Source organism: Equus quagga, chromosome 1 (genome assembly GCF_021613505.1).
Source record: "Equus quagga isolate Etosha38 chromosome 1, UCLA_HA_Equagga_1.0, whole genome shotgun sequence".
Classification (NCBI taxonomy): Eukaryota; Metazoa; Chordata; class Mammalia; order Perissodactyla; family Equidae; genus Equus; species Equus quagga.
In genome coordinates this window covers 96501346-96519752 of record NC_060267.1, presented here as the reverse complement: position 1 = coordinate 96519752, position 18407 = coordinate 96501346, and the positions used below count along the sequence as shown (strand labels likewise).

Genomic DNA, 18407 nt, shown 5'->3' with positions numbered 1-18407 from the left:
GCCGGGCCGAGGCGCGGGCGCCGCATCGGGGCCTGCCTTTGAGACAACCTCTGCGGCGGCGGCGCGCGGCCCGGGGACGCCAGGCTGGGGCAGGTGAGCGCGGGCGGGGCCAGATGGCCGCGGGGTCGCAACTCGCCGCCCCTCCCCACCCGGGCAGGGGTCGCGTCTCGGGGGCGGGGACTGGGGAGGGGCTGGGTTCCCAATCTAGCGCGGGTCGGGGTCAGAGGTCGGGCGCCTGGTCTTTTGTGCAAGGCGTGGGTGGGGGTGAGGGTGGGTCCGGGCGCTGCTTTCACGCTGTCTCTCACCTGCAGCTCCGGCCTGATCCAGGCCTCTCCGCTCCCGTCGCCGCCGAGCCCGCGGCCCGGGTCCACCCGCAGCCAGGGCTCAGGCTAACTGCCTTCCCTGGGCGCCCTGTCCTGGAGCCATGGGGCCCACCTAGCCCCTGCCTGCCCGGATGTCCCGGCCCGGGGACTGCTGACCTCGGCTGCAGGGGGAGCCCCCCCCCACGCCCCCTCGCCATCCTCAGCAGCTGGAGACCCTGGGTGAGCCCCTGGGCCAGACCTCCAGCCCAGGGCAGCCCCCCACACCCCCCTGCCCCCGCCTCCCTCCCCCTCCTCCGCCCCTTCTTCCTTCTCCTAGGACTGGACCAGAGAAGCCGCTGTGGCCACTGGGGGGTGCCCTGCCGCCCCAGCTCTCACCAGCAGCCCCCAGGAGTCCACAGGGCAGCCCGGGTCCTCACCAGGCCTGGCAGGACCAGGATGCTGCCCCCTCTCCTCCCTCCCGGCCCCACCCAACGCCCCTACCCACCCAAACACCCAGTCTGACAGGAGACAGCCGGATGCCGTCTGACCTTGGGCCCGAGGTGGGCAGTGGCTGGCCGGGCCTCCTCATGTCCTGCCTGAAGGGCCCTCATGTCATCCTCAAGATGGAGGCCATGAAGATTGTCCATCCTGAGAAGTTCCCCGAGCTGCAGGCGGCCGCCCCCTGCTTCCCACCTGTACCCCGGCCCACCCCTGCTCTGGCACCCAAGCGCGCCTGGCCCTCAGACACGGAGATCATCGTCAACCAGGCATGTGGGGGAGACATGCCTGCCCTGGAAGGGACGCCCCGCACCCCACCTCTGCCACGTCGGCCCCGCAAGGGCAGTGCAGAGCTGGGCTTCCCCCGAGTGGCACCGGCGGATGAGGTCATCGTGAATCAGTACGTTATCAGGCCTGGCCCTGGCACCTCGGGGGCCTCCGCCATGGCAGCACCGGCTGCAGGTGAGCCCCTGGAGTGCCCCACCTGCGGGCACACGTACAACGTCACGCAGCGGCGGCCCCGTGTGCTGTCCTGCCTGCACTCTGTGTGTGAGCAGTGCCTGCAGATCCTCTATGAGTCCTGCCCCAAATACAAGTTCATCTCCTGCCCCACCTGCCGCCGCGAGACTGTGCTCTTCACTGACTACGGTCTGGCCGCACTGGCTGTCAACACGTCCATCCTGAGCCGCCTGCCCCCCGAGGCGCTGACTGCCCCGGCCGGTGGCCAGTGGGGGGGCGAGCCCGAGGGCAGCTGCTACCAGACCTTCCGGCAGTACTGTGGGGCCGCCTGCACCTGCCACGTGCGGAACCCGCTGTCTGCCTGCTCCATCATGTAGCACCTGCCCGCCCGCCACTGCCCGCCATTCTCACTCGCCGCTTGGTCAGGGATCCGGCCCTGCCCTGTCACTCGCTGACCCTCGCCCATCACAGCTTCTGGCCCCTACCCATGTGGCATTGTCGCTGCAGCCAACTTTGCCATTAAAACTCTTTGCCAAAGTTTGCACCTTGTTCCCTGAAGCCTGCTCTTGTGCCCTGTGCCCAGACCTGGGCCAGGGGGCCGCTGAGAGCCGCAACCCAGACAGGGTCCAGCCTGGAGCTGCCAGAGGGAGGCCCAGTGTGCTTGGGGTCAGCCTGCTCTGCTCGCTGGGGGCCAGGCTGGGCCCGGCATGCCCCTCAGAAGGGCTGGGCCTGCTAGTGTGTGTGTGTGTGTGTGTGTGTGTGTGTGTGTGTGTGCGTGCGCATGCGTGCATATGTATACGTGAATGCTCCACACATCCATGCAGAACCAGCAGGCTGTGTGTGCTGGGCAGCACTGAGTGGGCAGGTGTGCAGATAGGGCCTAGCTGGGCAAAGGGAGGATGTTTCCTCTGCACTGGCCACTGAATGTGGGGGTGGCTATGTGGGGGACAAGTCAGTCTGCTTGGCTCTTGGTGCCCACCTGGGCCTCTGAGGTTGTGTGGGAATGGCCCTTGGGCCAGTCTGAGTTGGGGTTGGGACCAGGACTGGCTGTGATCGTGGTGAGGTACGAGGACCCAGGGGCCTCCTGTCTGGAACTCGGACGACCTGGATTTGGAGATGGAGGAGAGTGGAGGAGAGCCACCTGGATGGTGAAGACAGAGTAAAGGTGGTGGTGACAACGCAGGAGTGACAGCTCCAAGGCAGCTGTTTATTGAGAGTTCTTTCTAGTGCCAGGCACAGTGCTCAGCGTGGCCCCAACCAGCCCAGGAGGCAGCGCGGACTGTGTCCGTCCTTCAGACAAAGGCCCTAGGATCGGCAATGTGAGGGTGCAGGGCAGTCGGGCCTCAGCCTGCATGCTCTGGCTCCGAGGCATGGCTGGGCCCTTGTCCCTTGACCTCAGGGGCTTGTGCTGGACCCCCAGCCGCTTGGGCCCACCCCCTTGGGTCCTGACCCGGCCGGGAGGAGGCCCTTTGTGGGCTGAGCTTGCACAGCAAGGGTCCCTCCCCTTGGCTGCCGTGACCTTCAGAGAACACACACTGGCCCTTATCTGGAACACGGGTGGCAAGGGGGCGGGGGTAGGGGGCCTGCAGGTGCCTCTGCCCAGGGCCCCACCCTCTTCAAGGAACCTGCACTGTTTACTGTCGTGTGGGCTGTGCCCCCTTGCAGACGGGCCTGGCTTGGGGTGGAGACGGCCCAGTGTCAGTATGATGTCTGTCCATTGAGGTGCCTGGTCACAGATCTCCTCCAGCGTTGTCCTTGGGCACTGGTGGCCAGTCTCTGGACAGCAGGGAGGTTTGGAGTCTCTGGCTGGGTCAGGCGCTGAACACAGGCTTCTGGGTGGCCCTGGGTCCCAGTCTTGGGTCTTGATTGAAGGTTAGTGCCCTGGTCAACCTTAGGCTTTCCGGCCTGGTCATCAGGCCTCAGGGCAAGGTGCTCCCAAGGCCCTGTGGCACTGAGGCTTCGGGACACGGCAACCAGTCTGGGCCTCCTGGTCTGTTGGTGGCAGGGCTATCCAGGCATGGGTGCTGCTCAGCGGCCGGAGCGGTCCAGCAGCATGAAAAGCAGCCCCAGCAGCATGAGCGGCATGAAGATGAGCAGCAGCCCCAGCAGCTCGAGGGCCAGCAGGCCCAGCAGTGCCAGGCGGCGGGCACAGGGCCCTCGTCCCCGCAGGGCCCATAGCCGGGCGCCTAGGCAAGGCGGGCAGGGCAGGAAGGGCAGGCAGCCCCGGCCGCCCACACGCCCTGCCAGGAAGCGCAGCTGGTAGCGGTGCTCTAGGGAGGCCCAGGGCCCAGGGCCCTGGCGGGGGGGCACTGGGGGGATGGGGGGGGGGGGGGCGCTGGGGCCCGTCGGCCTGCAGCAGCTCCTCCTGCAGCCGGCAGATCTCCCACTCAAGCATGGGCGTCTTCTGGCGACACAGCGGGCAGCGCACGCGGCCCAGGTCGGCGCTGGGGGCCGTGCCCAGCAGCCGGTGCAGGCAGCCCACGCACAGGCCGTGGCCACAGTTCAACAGGGCCAGGCGGCGCTCACTGGGCCCATAGGGCTCCGTGCAGATGGGGCACTCCTCTTCCCCTTGCTCCTTCTCCTTGTCCTCCCCCAAGGACCCGGCCCAGGGGCAGGCTGGGGCTGTGGCCCCCAGCAGGGGCTCACTGTCCGGAGTCCTGGCACCCTGGGAGCTCCCCAGAGCCCCACTGTCCAACCCTTCATCTGCTGGCACTTGGCGCAGTGGGTCCAGGCCCTCAGAGCCGAGGGAGGCCGAAGGTGGACTGGCAAGCCCAGAGCTGGGGTCAGCAGGGCCGTAAGTGGGGACCCAAGGGCACAGTTCAGGGGTGGGAGCCCGGAAGCAGGAGTCAGGATGGGTGGGCTGGGACCCCAGGGTGGCGACGGGGTGGCTGAGGCTGGGAAGGTCAGCGTGGTCCTCAGGGGCTGGGGCAGGGTCTGGCACTGACCTCGCAGCAGCTGCCGCTTCCTCCGGGCTCCGTGCCCCACCGAAAGTAAACTTCGCTTGGGCCCCAGCGCTGTGCCAGCTCCAGGCGACCCCTGGGCCAGCTTGTGCCATCCCCACTGGATCCGCCCCAGCCAGGCCGCAGCCACAGCCTACTTGTGTCAGTGACTGACCAACAGACAGACTGACTCCAGGCAGCAGTGCTGGGCAGGCCAGCCTGCCTGACTCCTCCGACAGGAACTCTCCTCCCAGAGCTGAAGGCCCCTCCCAGGGGCTGGGACAGCATCCACCCTCCCCCTCCTGGCCACACCCCCTCCGCCCTCCTCCACCCCGTCACACCCCCTACCTCCTGGGCCTCACCCCCTCCCTGCCGGACCTGGCCCAGGGCCTTCCCTTTCCTTCCTTCCTTTCCAGGGCCCCTCTCCAGGACCCGCATGCTTGGCTGTCAGAGCCAGAGTAAAGCTTGTACAAGGTGGGCAAACAGCTGGTGCCCCATGTTAGAATCAGGAACCACAGGCGGGCCACCCCACCACTTGAGGCACCAGGACAAGCACAAAAAAAAGCAGGTCAGAAGCAGCCACTCAGAGCCCACAATTTATTGCTGAGGCTTTCCCAGAACCAGACAAAGAACATGTGTGCTGGGTGGGCCTCCTCCCGCTGCTCGGGGTCCTTGCTGTCTTCAAGCCCAAGCCTGAGCCCTGTGAAGCCCAAGATGGCACTGAGCACTTCGTGGTACGGCATGGAGATGTAGCAAAAGGTGACTGGTAACCCACTGTCCCCCAGGGCAGAGGAGGGGGCATTTGGCCTTCCCAGGGACCCTGCACCCCAGATTCCTAGGCTTTCTGAAAGCTGGCATCTGGGGAGGTCCCCTGATGCCCATCAGGCTGCCAGTAGCTTCTTGGGTCCTGTGCAACCCAGGGCAGCACTCTGACCAGGACCCAAGTTGGAGCCAGTGGGGACAGGCCAGTAGTAACCTGGAACCCTGGACAAGGCGGGTGGATTCAAAGCTGGGTAGAGTGGGGTGGGGTGGGGTGGTAGTAGGGCAGCGGGGGTCCAGGCTGAGTGTGGGACCCTGGGTGGACTGGAGTGCGGCTGTGCAGGAGGACTGGCCATCCCCCGCCTGGGATCACATAGGGCGGGAGGAGACAATGAGCGCCCCAGCAGGATGGCTTCTCAGGCCCACGTTTCAGTCTGGAAACGCAGTGTCCGCTGCAGCCTGGCAAGGTAGGCAGCGGCGTCAGGGCTGGAGAGCCCGCCCTCCTCCTGGAAGATGGACATCAGGGCTTCTGACACATCCACTGGCAGGTACTTGGCATTGCTGGAGGGACAGGCCAGAGGGGCTCAGTGAGGCTGGGACCCTCAGAGGGCTGGCTCCCACCCACCCCGTACTCAGGCTCACCCTGCGAGGTAGAAGTAGGCGCCCTGGTGGTCCAGCAGCTCCCACACCAGCGGCCCGAGTTCCCGGAGCCGGTGCTGCACGTATACCTTCTGCTCCTGCAGGCGGGGCACGGGGTGAGTCTGTACCCCAGCCTCCGCCCCAGGCTCACCCGCCCCTGCTCTTTGCACACCCACCTGCTCCCGGGAGAAGGCTGTGACCAGGGTCAGGCAGCCCCTCTTCTCCAGCTCCTTCCACTCGGGCTCCCAGTAGAAGTCCTGGTCCCGCTGGCGGCAGCCGAAGAACAAGAAGTTTCCTGGGGAAACGCAGGGTGTCCTCGAGTCTGGACTTGAGCCTGTGAGGCTCAGCCTGGCCAGCCCAGCCACCATCCTGCCCTGGGCCCTCTGCACTCACTGGTCTGACCCTGGGCCACACGCTCCTGGACAGTCGCTCGGAAGGGGGCCACACCAGTGCCAGGCCCCACCATGATCACAGGTGTGTCTGGTGTCTCTGGGAAGGTCAGGCTCCCAGGCCGCACCCACAGGGGCACCCGGACAGGTCCTATTGCAGGAGGGAAGCGCCTGAAAGAGGCTCGGAGGCCCAGAGCCCCAGCCCAGGACAGGCCATGGTGAGTGCAAAAGGGGGCTCAGGACCCAGACCCCACCCACCAGAGAGCTACGGTCACCTTGTTCAGGGTCCAGGGACGCCAGCCAGGAGGAGCAGAGGCCCCGGCGGGGCTCCTTGAGGCGTGTCTGGTACTGCACCACAGCCACGAGGATCTGCAGCCTCGAGGGGTGAGCCTGGGGGATGGGATGGTGGGTGTCCTGCCCCGGTGGGCTACCCCTGCCTCCCACCTCAGGATCAGCCAGGTGTGGGGTTGATGTCGAGGGTCAGGGGGCAGCCCCCCGCCTGTACACCAGGCCCTGCTGCCCCCTCCAGAGGCCCCAGCCCTGGCTTCCCTGAGGCCGGTCCTGACTCTCACCAGCAGGGAGGAGGCAATGGAGAAGGCCCGTGGCCGGATCAGGGGGACGAGGTCCAACAGGTAGTCTGGGGGGATGGCTCCAGCCGTGTGTGGGAAGTCGCACAAAACCTGCGTGGAGACAGTCTCAGAGGGCTGCGGCCAGCTCGGCAACACTGCCCACCTGCCCGCCCAGCCTCACCCGCACCTCCAGGACTGTCCTGCGGGGCCGGCTGCAGTACTCGCACAGCTCCTCCTGGCCTTGGGCAGAGCTGAACTCCAGCAGCTTCTCTCGCTCCAGCTTGTGGGGGGAGAGACAGGCCAGCAGCTCAAAGAAGGAGCGGCGCGGCACGCTGGTGATGTCCAGGTACTGGGACACGAGGCGCCGCACAGAGCAGGGCTGGGGCAGCTGCACGGGGCAGGGGACACCTGCAGCAGGGAGTGGGAGACCGTGGGGTGCCGGACACAGGGGAGGGCAGAACACACTGTGGACCCCGGGGTAGGGGAGAGCGAGGGTGGGGGGTGGCCCGAGCTCCCGGGGTGCCCCTCCTCCCAGGGCTCCCACAGCTCCCAAACCCCCACTCTGGGGCCACACCTGGCTCCCGCGGCTGCAGTGTGAAGCACTGGTCGGGGTCCAGGCCCAGCAGCTGGCAGAACTGCTGGACGTGGGGGGCTATGTTCTTGGGCTGGATCAGCACCACATCGCCAGCTGTAAAGCTGTGAGGGGAGAACACCGTGACGTGACGGGGGGGAGCACCGTGAGGGGAGGACACTGCTCTGAGGGGAGGACGCTGTGAGGGGGGATGCAGTAGGGGGCACGCTGTGAGGGGAGGACCCTGTGCTCTGAGGGGAGGATGCTGTGAGGGGAGGACGCTGTGGGGAGAACACTGTGCTCTGAGGGGAGGAGGCTGTGAGGGGGGACACTGTGCAGTGAGGACACTGTGCTCTGAGGGGAGGATTCTGTGAGGGGAGGACACTGTGAGGGGAGGACACTGTGAGGCGAGGACACCGTGAGGGGAGGACACTGTGCTCTCAGGGGAGGACACTGTGAGGGGAGGACATCGTGAAGGGAGGACAGACTGTGGGGAGGACACTGGCCTGCGTCCCCCAGCCGCCTTGGTGGTGCCCTCCACGGGTCCCCAGACCGGAGAGGCTGCTCACTTGGTGTCTTGGCCCCTCACCTGAGCCCAGAGCCTGTGATGTCGAACTCGATCAGGCGAACATCCTGGAAGTGCAAGGGGCCGGTGACCCTCTGGTTGGAGACCATGGGTGCGAGGAAAGGGTGCAGCTCTGAAGGGGAATCCTGGGGGTCCGTCCTGGCCACATGCTGCTCCTCAGAGTGTGTGACGGGGGCCTCCTCCAGAAACTGCAAGGTGAACTTGGAGGGCAAACTGTGGAGGGTGCACACTCGTCAGGCCGTCGGCAGGGCCTGGAGGAGCTGCCCCTCGGGAGGCCCCTAGCCCACACTCACGGAATGCCAGTGGGGATGATGCCCAGGTCGAGGGGCACTGGGTGCAGGTCCAGCACCTTCTTCCACAGGTCGTGCAGCCAGGGGTCAATGGCGGCATCGGGCCTGGAGAGAGCACATGTGCACTGGTCTCAGGGGACCCTGCTCATGCTGGGCCCTCAGGGGGCCCCCCCTTCCACACTCACCCCAGCTCATGCTGGTCATCGCCCAGGCACATGGGCAGCAGGGCACTGCCCCCGAGCTGCAGCAGCCGTCGGTGTAGCTTCTTGGCCACAAAATTGAACCTGTGCAGAGAGTGCGAGGCTGGCCCCGAACCAGGCCCTGTGCAAGGCAGAGGGCAGAGCCCCACAGGGGCCCCGAAGAGACCTCCGGCATGATGGATGCTCAATCCCGGGGTCCCTGGAGTGTGGGGGGTTCCTCAGATCTTTCTGGGGTCTTTCTGTTCTCACTGCCAACTCCTTAAATGGCAGCTCCTCCCAGGAATGCTGGTGGCAGTAGGGGCTCCCACCCGCCCTTGTGTCTGTGGGCACGTGCCCCAACGTGAACGAATACCTACATTCAGCACAGAACAAACGCCCCAGGAGATGAGGGTCACCCTGTCCCCCATTTTCTGTCTTTTCACCTGCGCGATCATGGGCCTCCTCCTGCCGTGTCCAGCTTTGGAGGCGTCCGTACCCAACGACCCCTCCCTCAGCCCATGTGCTGGACAAGCAGGGGTTTCAGTGACAATGCCATGCATACCCTTGAACACAAATTCCTCAGGACTTCAGGAATAATGCAGAGCAATACTACTCTTTGCTTAAAACACAGATATGTCATGATGATGTTGAAAGAAAAGGGAGCAAAGGTGGCCACTCTGCCATGCCCAGGGACATGGTGGCCTTGGGGGGCTCCCGGGGGCTGGGACTTTTCCACGTCTGCCGCCTACCCCACTGTCCTGTTCTCTGTGCTCTCTGTAAGCCCAATTATTTCACGATCACATCTCACAAACATCTCACATGGTTTCATAAAAATGGGGAAAGAGTGGGAGGACCTACGTTGTCTCAAGTCATATGAAGACATATGGCGCTGGCTTGTCTCAGGGCAGCTGCACACTGGCTAAGGCCCTGGATGTCCAGATTCAGACATCACCTCCTGCCTTGAAAGATGCCTCAAGCATACCCCCGAGCCTGGCCTCCACTTTGCTGCCCTGCCTGCCTCTTTGAGCCCCCAGGGCCCCTGGGCCTGGAGGAGGCACCCACTAGGGAGTGTCTGTGGGACCAGGACGCACAGCCAGGGCCACGGCCTGAAGTCTGGTGGGAGCCTGGGGGCTGGGTCACATGTCCCTCTGCCAGGATACTTTGTGCTCAACCTTGAGGACAGTCCCCTCAGGCCAGCAGCCCGCCCACCCCGACTCACTTGGCGTAAGAGGAATCCCCGAGGCCCAGGACAGCAAAGTCCATCTGACAGAGGGAGGTCGACGGTAGGTTCTTCCGGAATATGAACCTCCAGAAGTTCTACAGCCAGAAGAAACCCAGTTAGCAGCCTCAGGGTGGGGTGGGGAGGGCCTGTGTCCTGGATCTTCCCAGAACTCTGCTTTCCTGCTCTTTAAGAGCTTTGTCATCAAGACAACACCACCAGTTTTTATTCCACCACAATGGAAAAAATTTGGAAAAAGGCAGAAAATCGACAAAGAGTAGATGATGTCCCAGAACTACCACCAGAGTGTTGGGCTCCACTCCTTCCCGGGGGAGAGGGTGCTGGGAGCAGGTGCACCTTCTCACCTTGGGGGGCAGGCTGGAGGATGGCCCTGACGCTCACCAGGGAGGTGCCTGCTACCGGCTGCTCCCCCTCAGCTCTCCCCAGGGTGGAGGAAGCGCCTGCTCCTACTTGGGTTGGCCCCTCTCCTTCAAACCAAGAGTCTGGTGTCCCGAGGGCCCCTCGGTTCTCAGCCCTGTCACGGACTGGGGCCTCTGCAGCCACAGAAGAGGCTCTGGGCTGAGCTGGCAGAGCTGGCAGCCCCTCTTCGGTCCTAGCCTCACCTCAAAGGGTGGAACTTCCTCCCTTTGGAACCTCTTTCTTGGCCCTGAGCCACCATCAGGCCACTCCACATGAGTTCCCCATCCCCACGGCCCCCACCTGACCCTGTATGCTGGATGAGGACCCACATCTGTCCCCATTCCCTGTGCACCCTCACCTCCATGCATCCAGCCATCCCAGGGGGCCTTACACACAGACCCGCGAGGTCCAGGCCCCAGTCCCTCTCCTGCCACCACAGGCTCACCCACCAGGTGGCCCTGGTCAGAGCACGTCCTGTTCCACAACTTGACCTGGGCTCCCTGCAGACCTTGAGGCGCTTCTAAGAAACAGTTTCACATCACCTTCAGCCCGTGGAGACCTCAGCCCCTCGACACTGGCCTCTGTGTACGGTCCAGAGGTCTGCTGGGGTGGAGGGACCCTGGCTCTGCCCGCCTGCCCTGGAGTGCCCCCTGGTCTTCTCAAAGACTTGGCTGGATCAGCCACCGCTGGGGACAAAGTGCTCTGCCTCCTGAGACCTCCCCTGCACACTCGTGCTGAGACCTGTTTCCTGCCGCCTGCAGAGAACCCCCTCCAGGTGCTTCCTGGTAAAGGGTCCAGGGAAGACACAATTCTCATGACTCTGCATGTCTGAAAATGCCAATTCTCCCCACACACTGACTGGCAGATCGGCAGGGCACACCTGGGGTTGAACCATCCTCCCTAAAAACCTGAGGCTCTGCTCTGAGCTGGCCCAGCTGGGTGGTCACTGCTGAGAATCCGGTGCCCCTCTGTGACTTGCTCTGTCCCCAACAGCTGAAACTCATGACGACGTGCCTCCATGGGAACCCTTTTCAGTCACCACCCACGGGGCCCTCCAGAGCATGTGGCAGGCTCTCAGGCTAAAGGCCGGGCCTCCGGTTCTGGGATGTTTTCCTATTTCCTTCATCATTTTCCCCCCTCCCTCTGCTCTCTTCTTCCTGTTCTGAAGCTACTGGAATGAGCTTAGAATTCTGGCATTTTCTTTCTGGTTTCCTATCTCATTTTTTGTTATACTTTTCGGTAGAATTTCGCAACTTTATTTTCTGATCTTTTAAGGTTTTCCCGACACTACTTTAAAGCACATTTTCTCAGCCTCCAGCTGGGCCCGTTGTGTGCATTCTTGTCCCATGGATGTGGAGTTCTCTCCCTTCTCTGCAGACACCGGTCCCCAAGTTCCCTAAGTGCTTCCCTTGGTCTCTGTCTCTCACTGGTGTCTCTCCTTGAGGGCATGGTGGTTCTATGTGGTCTATTTGTACTTAAGAGGCCGACAGAAAACCGTGAGTTTGGGCCTAGGGATCCAGCTACCCAGCCTTCTGCTGCGGTCACCCAGTTTCCCCAGAGAGGGCCCCTCTCGTCGGCTGCTGGCAAGGCACACCTGACCCCAGCACTCTCAGAGGACTGCGGCAAGCAGGCTGGTGCCTTCTTGTTTAGTACGCAGCCATCCCCAAACCTGGTTTCCAGCAGGAGCAGTGTTCCCGCCTCCATGTCCCTGGGCCCCTGGTCTACACCCTCGAGGAGCCTCCAGTCCCTGCTGTGGTTGGGGAACCCCACTCCTGACCACCTCCATGAAGGTGTCCATCCCTGCACTCTTCCGTTCTTTATCCACCTTTGTCCCGGCAGGATCATCATCACCTTTGTTCTGCTGGCTTCCAGTGTCGAGATCACACCTCGGCCCTGACTGCCCAGCCTACTGACCTGATGGAGGTCTTTGTCCCCCACCTCCCTTCCCACGCCCTGCATCTTCTGCACCCACCTTTCACCTCCTGCCTCTGATTCCCTCCGACTCACCTTCCCTCCCATCCTCTTCCTGTCCAAAGAGCCCCCTCTGCATGCACTGGGGCCTCCCCCCGGGTCTCCCACATCATCCTCACTCCAATCCCCTTCTTCCATCTTCACCCTCTTTCTCCCATCAGCATTTCAACAGGCCTGAGTCTCTCCCATGTTATAAATACCTTATTTTTAACCACTTAGCCCCATTCACAGCCAGAATCTCTTTTGAGTGGTTTAACGTATAGACATCCTTAAAAGACTATCTCCAATTACTCGCTTGTTGATCTCATGACCCTGGAATCCAGCTTCTCTCCCTGTCAGCCACTGAAACTGCTCTCCCCCGCCCCCTGAGGTCACCAACAGTCCCTTTGCTGATAAACCCCACTGATGCCTCTCGGACCTTATCTTACTTGTCTCCAGTGCGGCTTTGAGTGCTGGAGACCTTCCTCTGGAATAGTCACCTCCCTGCCCTGGACCTTGGAGACGGCACACTCCTGCTGACCACTGTTGGGGCCACTTTCCTGCCCCCTCACAGGCTTTTCTCTAGCTCTGATGCCCTTGGCGTTTAGGGGGGCCTGTCCTAGGGGAGGGAGAAGCTTCCTTTCGCAGGCCTCTGAGCCAGGATCCTCATGTGAGCTACAGACCTACCACACATCTCCACCTGGACAGCTTCCAGGCACCTAGCCCTCCCTAGTCTCTTAATTCTGTGTGTGGAACCACCTTCCATGCTGGCACCCAAACCCAAATCCCTGTCTTGATTCCATCTTCTTCCTCTTCTGAGATCCATTTGAACACAAAATCTACCTCCTTAACATCTCTGGAACATGTCCACTTTCCTCTGCTCTGCCACATCCTGGTCAGGCTGCTAGTCTCCTGCCTGCTCCATGCACCCCCATGTTGTTCTTGCTCTCCTACAGCCTGTCCCCATTGTGGACAAGAGGTTTTGCTAAAATACTAATGTGACAGTGTCACCCCTGTAGACTCCACAGCCTCACTGTGGCTGCCAGATCCTTGGGATTGAGCCTGGCTTCCTGTCTCTCCTCTCCTCTCCTCTCCCACCCCAATGCACTCCTTGGCTCAGATCCTGAGCCGCTTTCCACTATTCCCAGAGGCCAGGCTGTCTTTCGCCTCTGTGAGCACTGCTCCCTCTTTCCTGGTGCCTGGCTAGCCCCCACTCACCCTTTAGGACTTAGCCTACACTTAGTTCTTCCAGAAAGCTCTCCCTGAGACCCCAGGTTGGGCTAGATAGCCCTTATTAATGCTCCCATAACATCTGGCACCTTCCCCAGCAGTATGTATTTCCTCGCATTGTAACTGCCTGTTAAACTTGTTGCTTCTGCTATATTGTGAGCTCCATAAGAGTAGAAATGTGGCCATGGGGTTTATAACTGGATTCCCAGCACTAGATCATGCTTGGACTATCATGTGTGCTCAAACAGTGGTCAAAGAATTGGAGAATTTTCCCTGAAAATCAAACAGTTTTGAAACACACACAAAACCCAGACCAGATTCATATATACCTGTGGAAAAATACGGAAAGTTAAAATGGAGAACAAGGCTATTTGGCAGCCTGCAAAGAGTTTATTAGGAAGCAGAGCACCCAGCTCCACCCAAAGACATCCTCCCAAACCCACGCTGGTGCAGCAGGTCTGGGAGGACAACTACTGATTGTGCTTCTGGACTCTCTAGGCAATGAAAACAGGGTGAGGGTCGAGGGCAGGGATCTGAGCTCCTGAGCAGAGAAAGTCCCTTCAGTCAGCCTTACCTTCATGTTGTCAGGGGGATCTCCTTGGCCTGTAGTTGCACAAACAAATATCACCAAGGGCTCATTAATCAGATTCACCTCAACGAAAAGACACACGTGTCAGACGTCGGGCTTTAGCGACCAGACATCCTCCCGCAGCCCCCTCTCCTTCACTCGGGGTCAGGGGGCAAAGGGACTCCGCACCCGCGAGAGCCGGCCTGTCTCCCCACTTCCAGGTCCACCCTCCAACCTGCCCCTTCTCCACGTGCTAAGCTGAGCCGCCGTTCCCAAGCTCGCCCGTCCCCTAAATCCGCTGCCACGGAAGGTCCCGCTTTCACACAGCGCGGCGCCCCGGGCCCGCTCGCTCTCCCCACCGAGGCCCAGGGAGCCCTCACCACCGGGTAGGAGTCCAGGGCCTGCACCAGGCAGCCGAGCCGCCGGCGCCGGGCCTCGCGGCCCAGCCTCTCCGACACATCCTGCGCCGTGCCTGTCTGGCTGCCAAAAAGGACCAGAAGCCGCGGTGTCGGCATCGGGGCTCGCCTCCGGACCCCAGCGCCCCGGAACCCCAGCAGCCAGCGCTCCCACGCTCTGGCGCCGGGCCGACCTCGACTTCCGGCTCCCGGCGTCGGCCGGAAGTGACGTCCTCAGGCCGCGCCCGGCGGGGCATGGCGTCCGAGCGAGGCCGGTATCCGCTGGCGGCCAGTGCTGGGTCCCGGGCCGGGGCCGGGGGATCGGCGGCGCGCCGGGGCCGAGGGCCGGGGCAGGCGGGGCCGCTCGCTGCCTCTCGCTCGCCGCGGGGGCCACGGCGGCAGGCGCCGGCGAGGTCCGCGGGGAGAGGAGGCGCAGTCCGGCGGGTGGGCCGCTCGGCCGGGCCCGGGCCCGCGCTCAACCGGCGCGATGCTCTTCTCGCTCCGGGAGCTGGTGCAGTGGCTGGGCTTTGCCACCTTCGAGATCTTCGTTCACCTGTTGGCCCTGTTGGTGTTTTCAGTGCTGCTGGCGCTGCGTGTGGACGGCCTGGGCCCCGGCCTCTCCTGGTGGAATGTGTTCGTGCCCTTCTTTGCCGCTGACGGTCTCAGCACCTACTTCACCACCATCGTGTCCGTGCGCCTCTTCCAGGACGGAGAGAAGCGGCTGGCCGTGCTCCGCCTCTTCTGGGTCCTCACTGTTCTTAGCCTCAAGTTTGTCTTCGAGATGTTGTTGTGCCAGAAGCTGGTAGAGCAGACTCGGGAGCTCTGGTTCGGCCTGATCACGTCTCCAGTCTTCATTCTCCTGCAGCTGCTCATGATCCGTGCCTGCCGGGTCAACTAGCCTCGCAGAGGGGCGAGAGAGGGAGCTCTGGATAGCTAGAATTCTGGACCCCCAGCTGAGGTCCCACTTCCACCGCACCAGAGAAGAAGTCTAGGTCTGAAAGCAATGCCAGCTTGTGCCCTGCTGAGTGCCCAGTTTTCTCCATACCAATGTCTGAAATTGTTCCCTCAGCCGGGCTAAAACGAGCAGCCTTGCTCACTAAAATGTATTTCCTGTTATTTCATGCTTTGAATAGCTAATCCTGAGTTGAGATCTTGAGAAGGTCCCCAGGCCAGACAGTCCTGAACACCTCTGACAGTTGAAAACTGCATATAAGTGAAATGTTTTGATGGGCTCTGAGTATTTTCATGGATCCTGGGAAAGTGCCCCCTGTGCAAAGGCTGCAAAGCTGGACTCGGGGATTTCCTTTGGCCAGCAGTGCTGACCTAAGAGCTCACTGCCCCATTCATCCAGACATGACTTCCTTAGACACTTGAGTTCTAAGAAGTGTAAACCAGCTTCTGTCTCCTGCCCTGTGCCACTGGGGAGGATGGCCCTTTCTTCATTCCAGCCCAGACAGACAGGAGTATGTTGAATAAGCATGATCGGGACCCTATCTGGACATCTGTCACCTGAGAAAAGAACTTTGCTTTCAAGGCGCTGCTTGGCTTCCTATCCTAGTAGATTACAGTGTCATGACTTTTCCACCACCTTGTGGCCGGCACTGTTAGTGCACCTGAGACAGATTAGGCTTCCCTAAGGGACCAGAGAGAGGAACAGGTGCTCTGATGCTCATGGGCATTGAGACCTACAAATGGGAAGTTTGCAGATGGTCTCAGCCCAAAGCCTGAGGTCTTTGATTAGATGCTAGTCAGGTGCCAAATGAGAACATTTGCTGAGATAAAAATAAAATAAGAGAATGTTTTGCTGAAATGCACAGTGGTTGCCTGACTTCTTAAGGGTGAAATAAGATGAATGCTGAGACTCTCTTGCTGTATGATGTAGCTGGTTACAGAGCTGAGGTTTTAGGGGGGCTTGAACTCAGCTAGAGCTTCATGGGTGGATAGAGGGGGTGGAGAATCCCTGCTTCCTGCCTAGGGGCTGGGGTGAAGACAACGGGGTAAGCCTGTGTGGAGGACCTACCAAGTAGGTGTGACATCAGAACCTTGATTTCCTCCTGGTGTGTGGTCTTTGTGGGCCTTGTTGACAGTCTAGGGCAGGAGTCACCAAACTATGGCCTGAGGCCTGTTTTTGTGCTGCCCATCAGCTAAGAATGATTTTTACATTTTCCAAGGGTTGTAAAAATGAAGAATGTGTGACAGAAAGTCAGTGTGGCTGTAGTGCACAGTCTCTCAGTCTTGGCACTGTGGGTCTTTTGGGTTGGATTATTCTTTGCTCTGTGTGTGTGTGTGTGTGGGCGGGCTGTCCTGAGCATTGTAGAGTTTAGCAGCATCCCTGGCCTCTACTCACTAGATTCCAGTAGCATCCCTCATGTGTGACAACCAAAAGTGTCTCCAGACATTGCTAAATCTCCTGGGGAAAAGACAGCCCTGGTGAGAACCACTAGGCTAAAATTCTGTCTGGCTCTTTCCAGAACAGGTTCGCAGACTCTTGTTCTGGTGAAGCAGCTTTGTGACCCTTTGCCTGGGATGGATGCTGCATGGCCTGAACCACTGAGATGCTTGACTTGGAGACTGGCCTGGTTTGCCCCACAGCTATAAGACTGTCTCCCACCGAGGATTGGCATAACTTGTGTCAAAGCCAGATGCAAGCTGAACCTTGGGAGTAGGTTTCCTTTTAGTCTTATTTTTAGGTTGCCTGTTTTGTTGTTCCCTGTTTTATTCTGGTAGTTCAGAATGAGATAATCCTGTTGGTGTGGAAGTGAACATAAGGCTTGGCTTCCTTTGGAAAGGTGGTTTGAGGAGAGTCTGGGGGATGAGACACTTGATTTCTGGAAGGCTGAAATCCAGTTTGTTTTCTGCAGCTTAATAGAGTGGGCAGGAGTAAGGCAGCAGTAAAGCGGTGGTAGCTGCAGACTGCCATGGGACCCAGAGGCTGCGAAGGGCACTGCAGGTGGAAACCAGCCCCAAGTCTTTGCAGAGCCCCAGGTGCCCTTGGAGCCCCGTTCCTGAAGGTGAGTGGTGTGGGAGGCAGTAGTGTGGTTACTGAGCAACTACTGACTGCAGGGCAGTGATGGAAAGGCAGGTGACACCTGCCCGTGTCGATGCCCCTAACTTCCCCTTGTCCCCTTGACTCCAGTGGGCCTCAAAGAATGTGGTGAGCACAGTGCAGCCCTCAACGGGGAGTAAGCTTTCTCATGGCATGTGGGTGGGGAAGCTGTGCCCTCAGTGTCAGTGGCAGCCCTACCAGCCTTGGGATAGGGGAAGTTCAACAGATGAAAGAGGAGTACCCTGCGGGGGCAACAGGGTGGAATAGGACGCCAGGCTTTGGCCGCTCTTTCTGCGCTGGAGAACTCCGGGCCTGCTTGTGTGCAGGGAAGGCGTCCTCTTCCTGTCTGCCTCCTCCCAGCTTCCGCACTTGCGTCCGTGCTTGGTGGGCTGTGGAGGGCAAAGTGCGGTAGAGCTGCTCCCGCTTGTCTGAGGAAGAGAGTCGGATCTGGGTCCGGCAAAAGCTAGAGGTTCCAGAGAAACCGATTCCTCAGCACTGGTGGGGCTCCAGCATTGAAATCTCCACTAGGTCCCGCAGGGGACGGAGGGCCGCAGGTGGGCAGTCCCGGGACCTGGAGGCGGGAGGCTGGTGTGCAGCCAGTGCGCCGCCCACGGGAGCGGGACAGCCTTCCGGTCCCGGGCCGGCCCTTCCTCCACCGCGCTCTCAGCGAGGGAACGGGTCGGGCTGGGTGCTGGCACGACAAAGACCCAGCGCGGCCAAGGTCACCCGCGACGCGGGGCCCAGGGGTCGGGCTCAGGCTGTCAGCCAGGACCCGCCCCCGCCGGGCTCCTCCCCCGGCGCCGCGGGCCAGGGCGCAGAGGCGGAAGTGGGGGCCACCAATGAGCGGCGCGAGGCGTCGGGGCGTGTCAAAGGGAGGGCCTTCCCCAATGGCGTTGGCCCCGGCTGTGGGCGCTGTCCAATGAGGCCCGCGGGAAGGCAGGGTCAAAGAGAAAGTCCTCCAATCAGCACGGCAAGCCATGCTCCCCTGTCATAGGTGGGGCCGCCAGGCGCGGGGCGGGTCTGAGCGGGCCTCCCCCAATGGGCGGCGGCAGGTGGGCGTGGCCGCAGCGCGAAGGCCGGCGGCGGGCGGTGGCCGCAGTTCACGGCGCGCGCTGGCTCCGGCGGCCGCTCTGCAGCATGGCCGGGCTGGGGCGGCCAGGCCCGGGGCCTCGCTCCGCGCTGCCCGCCTGGAAGCGCGAGATCCTGGAGAGGAAGCGGGCTAAGCTGGCCGCCCTGAGCGGGGTCGCGGGCCCAGCGTCGGCGGCTGGGGCGGGGGCTGAGGCGGGCGCGGCGGGGCCCGCAGGGCCGGCGGCCGAGCGGCTGGTGCTGGCGGACAGCCTGGGCCCGCTGCGCGAGAACCCGTTCATGCGGCTCGAGTCGGAGCGGCGGCGCGGGGCGC

General features: G+C 61.8%; 6 protein-coding genes across 11 annotated transcripts in view; 3 read left to right on the top strand and 3 right to left on the bottom strand.

Annotated features, from left to right (window-relative positions):
• Positions 1 to 440, bottom strand: part of CYSRT1 (cysteine rich tail 1) — a 4708-nt gene extending 4268 nt beyond the window's left edge. Inside the window, exon 1 of the mRNA XM_046646940.1 lies at positions 306 to 440. The gene's annotated coding sequence lies outside the window, so the exon portion shown is untranslated. The remainder of the gene's footprint in view (positions 1 to 305) is intronic.
• Positions 441 to 826: 386 nt separating this feature from the next.
• RNF208 (ring finger protein 208) lies at positions 827 to 1789 on the top strand. The gene has a single exon (XM_046646918.1). It carries the CDS (start codon positions 839 to 841, stop codon positions 1634 to 1636), a length of 798 nt encoding a protein of 265 aa, XP_046502874.1. The 5' UTR covers positions 827 to 838; the 3' UTR covers positions 1637 to 1789.
• Positions 1790 to 2470: 681 nt separating this feature from the next.
• On the bottom strand, positions 2471 to 4465 carry LOC124246591 (uncharacterized). The gene is given in 2 exon segments (XM_046674898.1): positions 2471 to 3563; positions 3565 to 4465. Coding segments are annotated over 2 exon segments (1026 nt in total). The 5' UTR covers positions 4315 to 4465; the 3' UTR covers positions 2471 to 3287.
• Positions 4466 to 4781: 316 nt separating this feature from the next.
• Positions 4782 to 14161, bottom strand: NDOR1 (NADPH dependent diflavin oxidoreductase 1). 6 transcript variants are annotated; one of them, XM_046674835.1, is made up of 14 exons: positions 13948 to 14161; positions 13574 to 13651; positions 9400 to 9497; positions 8187 to 8285; positions 8005 to 8106; positions 7715 to 7924; positions 7129 to 7250; positions 6742 to 6962; positions 6558 to 6665; positions 6261 to 6375; positions 5990 to 6136; positions 5773 to 5891; positions 5600 to 5694; positions 4782 to 5463 (listed from the first exon to the last, which is right to left on the bottom strand). In XM_046674835.1, the coding sequence occupies exons 1-14, from the start codon at positions 14080 to 14082 to the stop codon at positions 5202 to 5204; spliced, it is 1911 nt and encodes a 636-aa protein (XP_046530791.1). In that variant the 5' UTR covers positions 14083 to 14161; the 3' UTR covers positions 4782 to 5201. The 6 variants fall into 6 exon arrangements, with proteins under 6 accessions (XP_046530791.1, XP_046530839.1, XP_046530821.1 ...); XM_046674883.1 differs by having other exon boundaries at positions 8187 to 8322; positions 13574 to 13602; positions 13948 to 14089; XM_046674865.1 differs by having other exon boundaries at positions 13574 to 13602; positions 13948 to 14083.
• A 47-nt stretch (positions 14162 to 14208) lies between these two features.
• TMEM203 (transmembrane protein 203) lies at positions 14209 to 15778 on the top strand. Its single transcript, XM_046672134.1, has one exon. The coding sequence runs from the start codon at positions 14450 to 14452 to the stop codon at positions 14858 to 14860; it is 411 nt and encodes a 136-aa protein (XP_046528090.1). The 5' UTR covers positions 14209 to 14449; the 3' UTR covers positions 14861 to 15778.
• A 1212-nt stretch (positions 15779 to 16990) lies between these two features.
• The window catches only part of TPRN (taperin), a 14830-nt gene continuing 13413 nt past the window's right edge, over positions 16991 to 18407 (top strand). Inside the window, exon 1 of the mRNA XM_046640575.1 lies at positions 16991 to 18405. Within this exon, the coding sequence (XP_046496531.1) occupies positions 18047 to 18405 (359 nt within the window). The 5' untranslated portion in view covers positions 16991 to 18046. The remainder of the gene's footprint in view (positions 18406 to 18407) is intronic.

Excerpts from the sequence above, each read along its gene's own strand:
- RNF208 (XM_046646918.1), top strand. The coding sequence starts at position 839 with ATGCCGTCTGACCTTGGGCCCGAGGTGGGCAGTGGCTGGCCGGGCCTC.
- NDOR1 (XM_046674835.1), bottom strand. The coding sequence starts at position 14,082 with ATGCCGACACCGCGGCTTCTGGTCCTTTTTGGCAGCCAGACAGGCACG. Across the intron at positions 7,925-8,004 it reads ATCATCCCCACTGGCATTCC|TTTGCCCTCCAAGTTCACCT; the intron begins GTGAGTGTGGGC and ends CACCCTCCACAG. Across the intron at positions 5,892-5,989 it reads TGTGGCCCAGGGTCAGACCA|GAAACTTCTTGTTCTTCGGC; the intron begins GTGAGTGCAGAG and ends GCGTTTCCCCAG.
- TMEM203 (XM_046672134.1), top strand. The coding sequence starts at position 14,450 with ATGCTCTTCTCGCTCCGGGAGCTGGTGCAGTGGCTGGGCTTTGCCACC.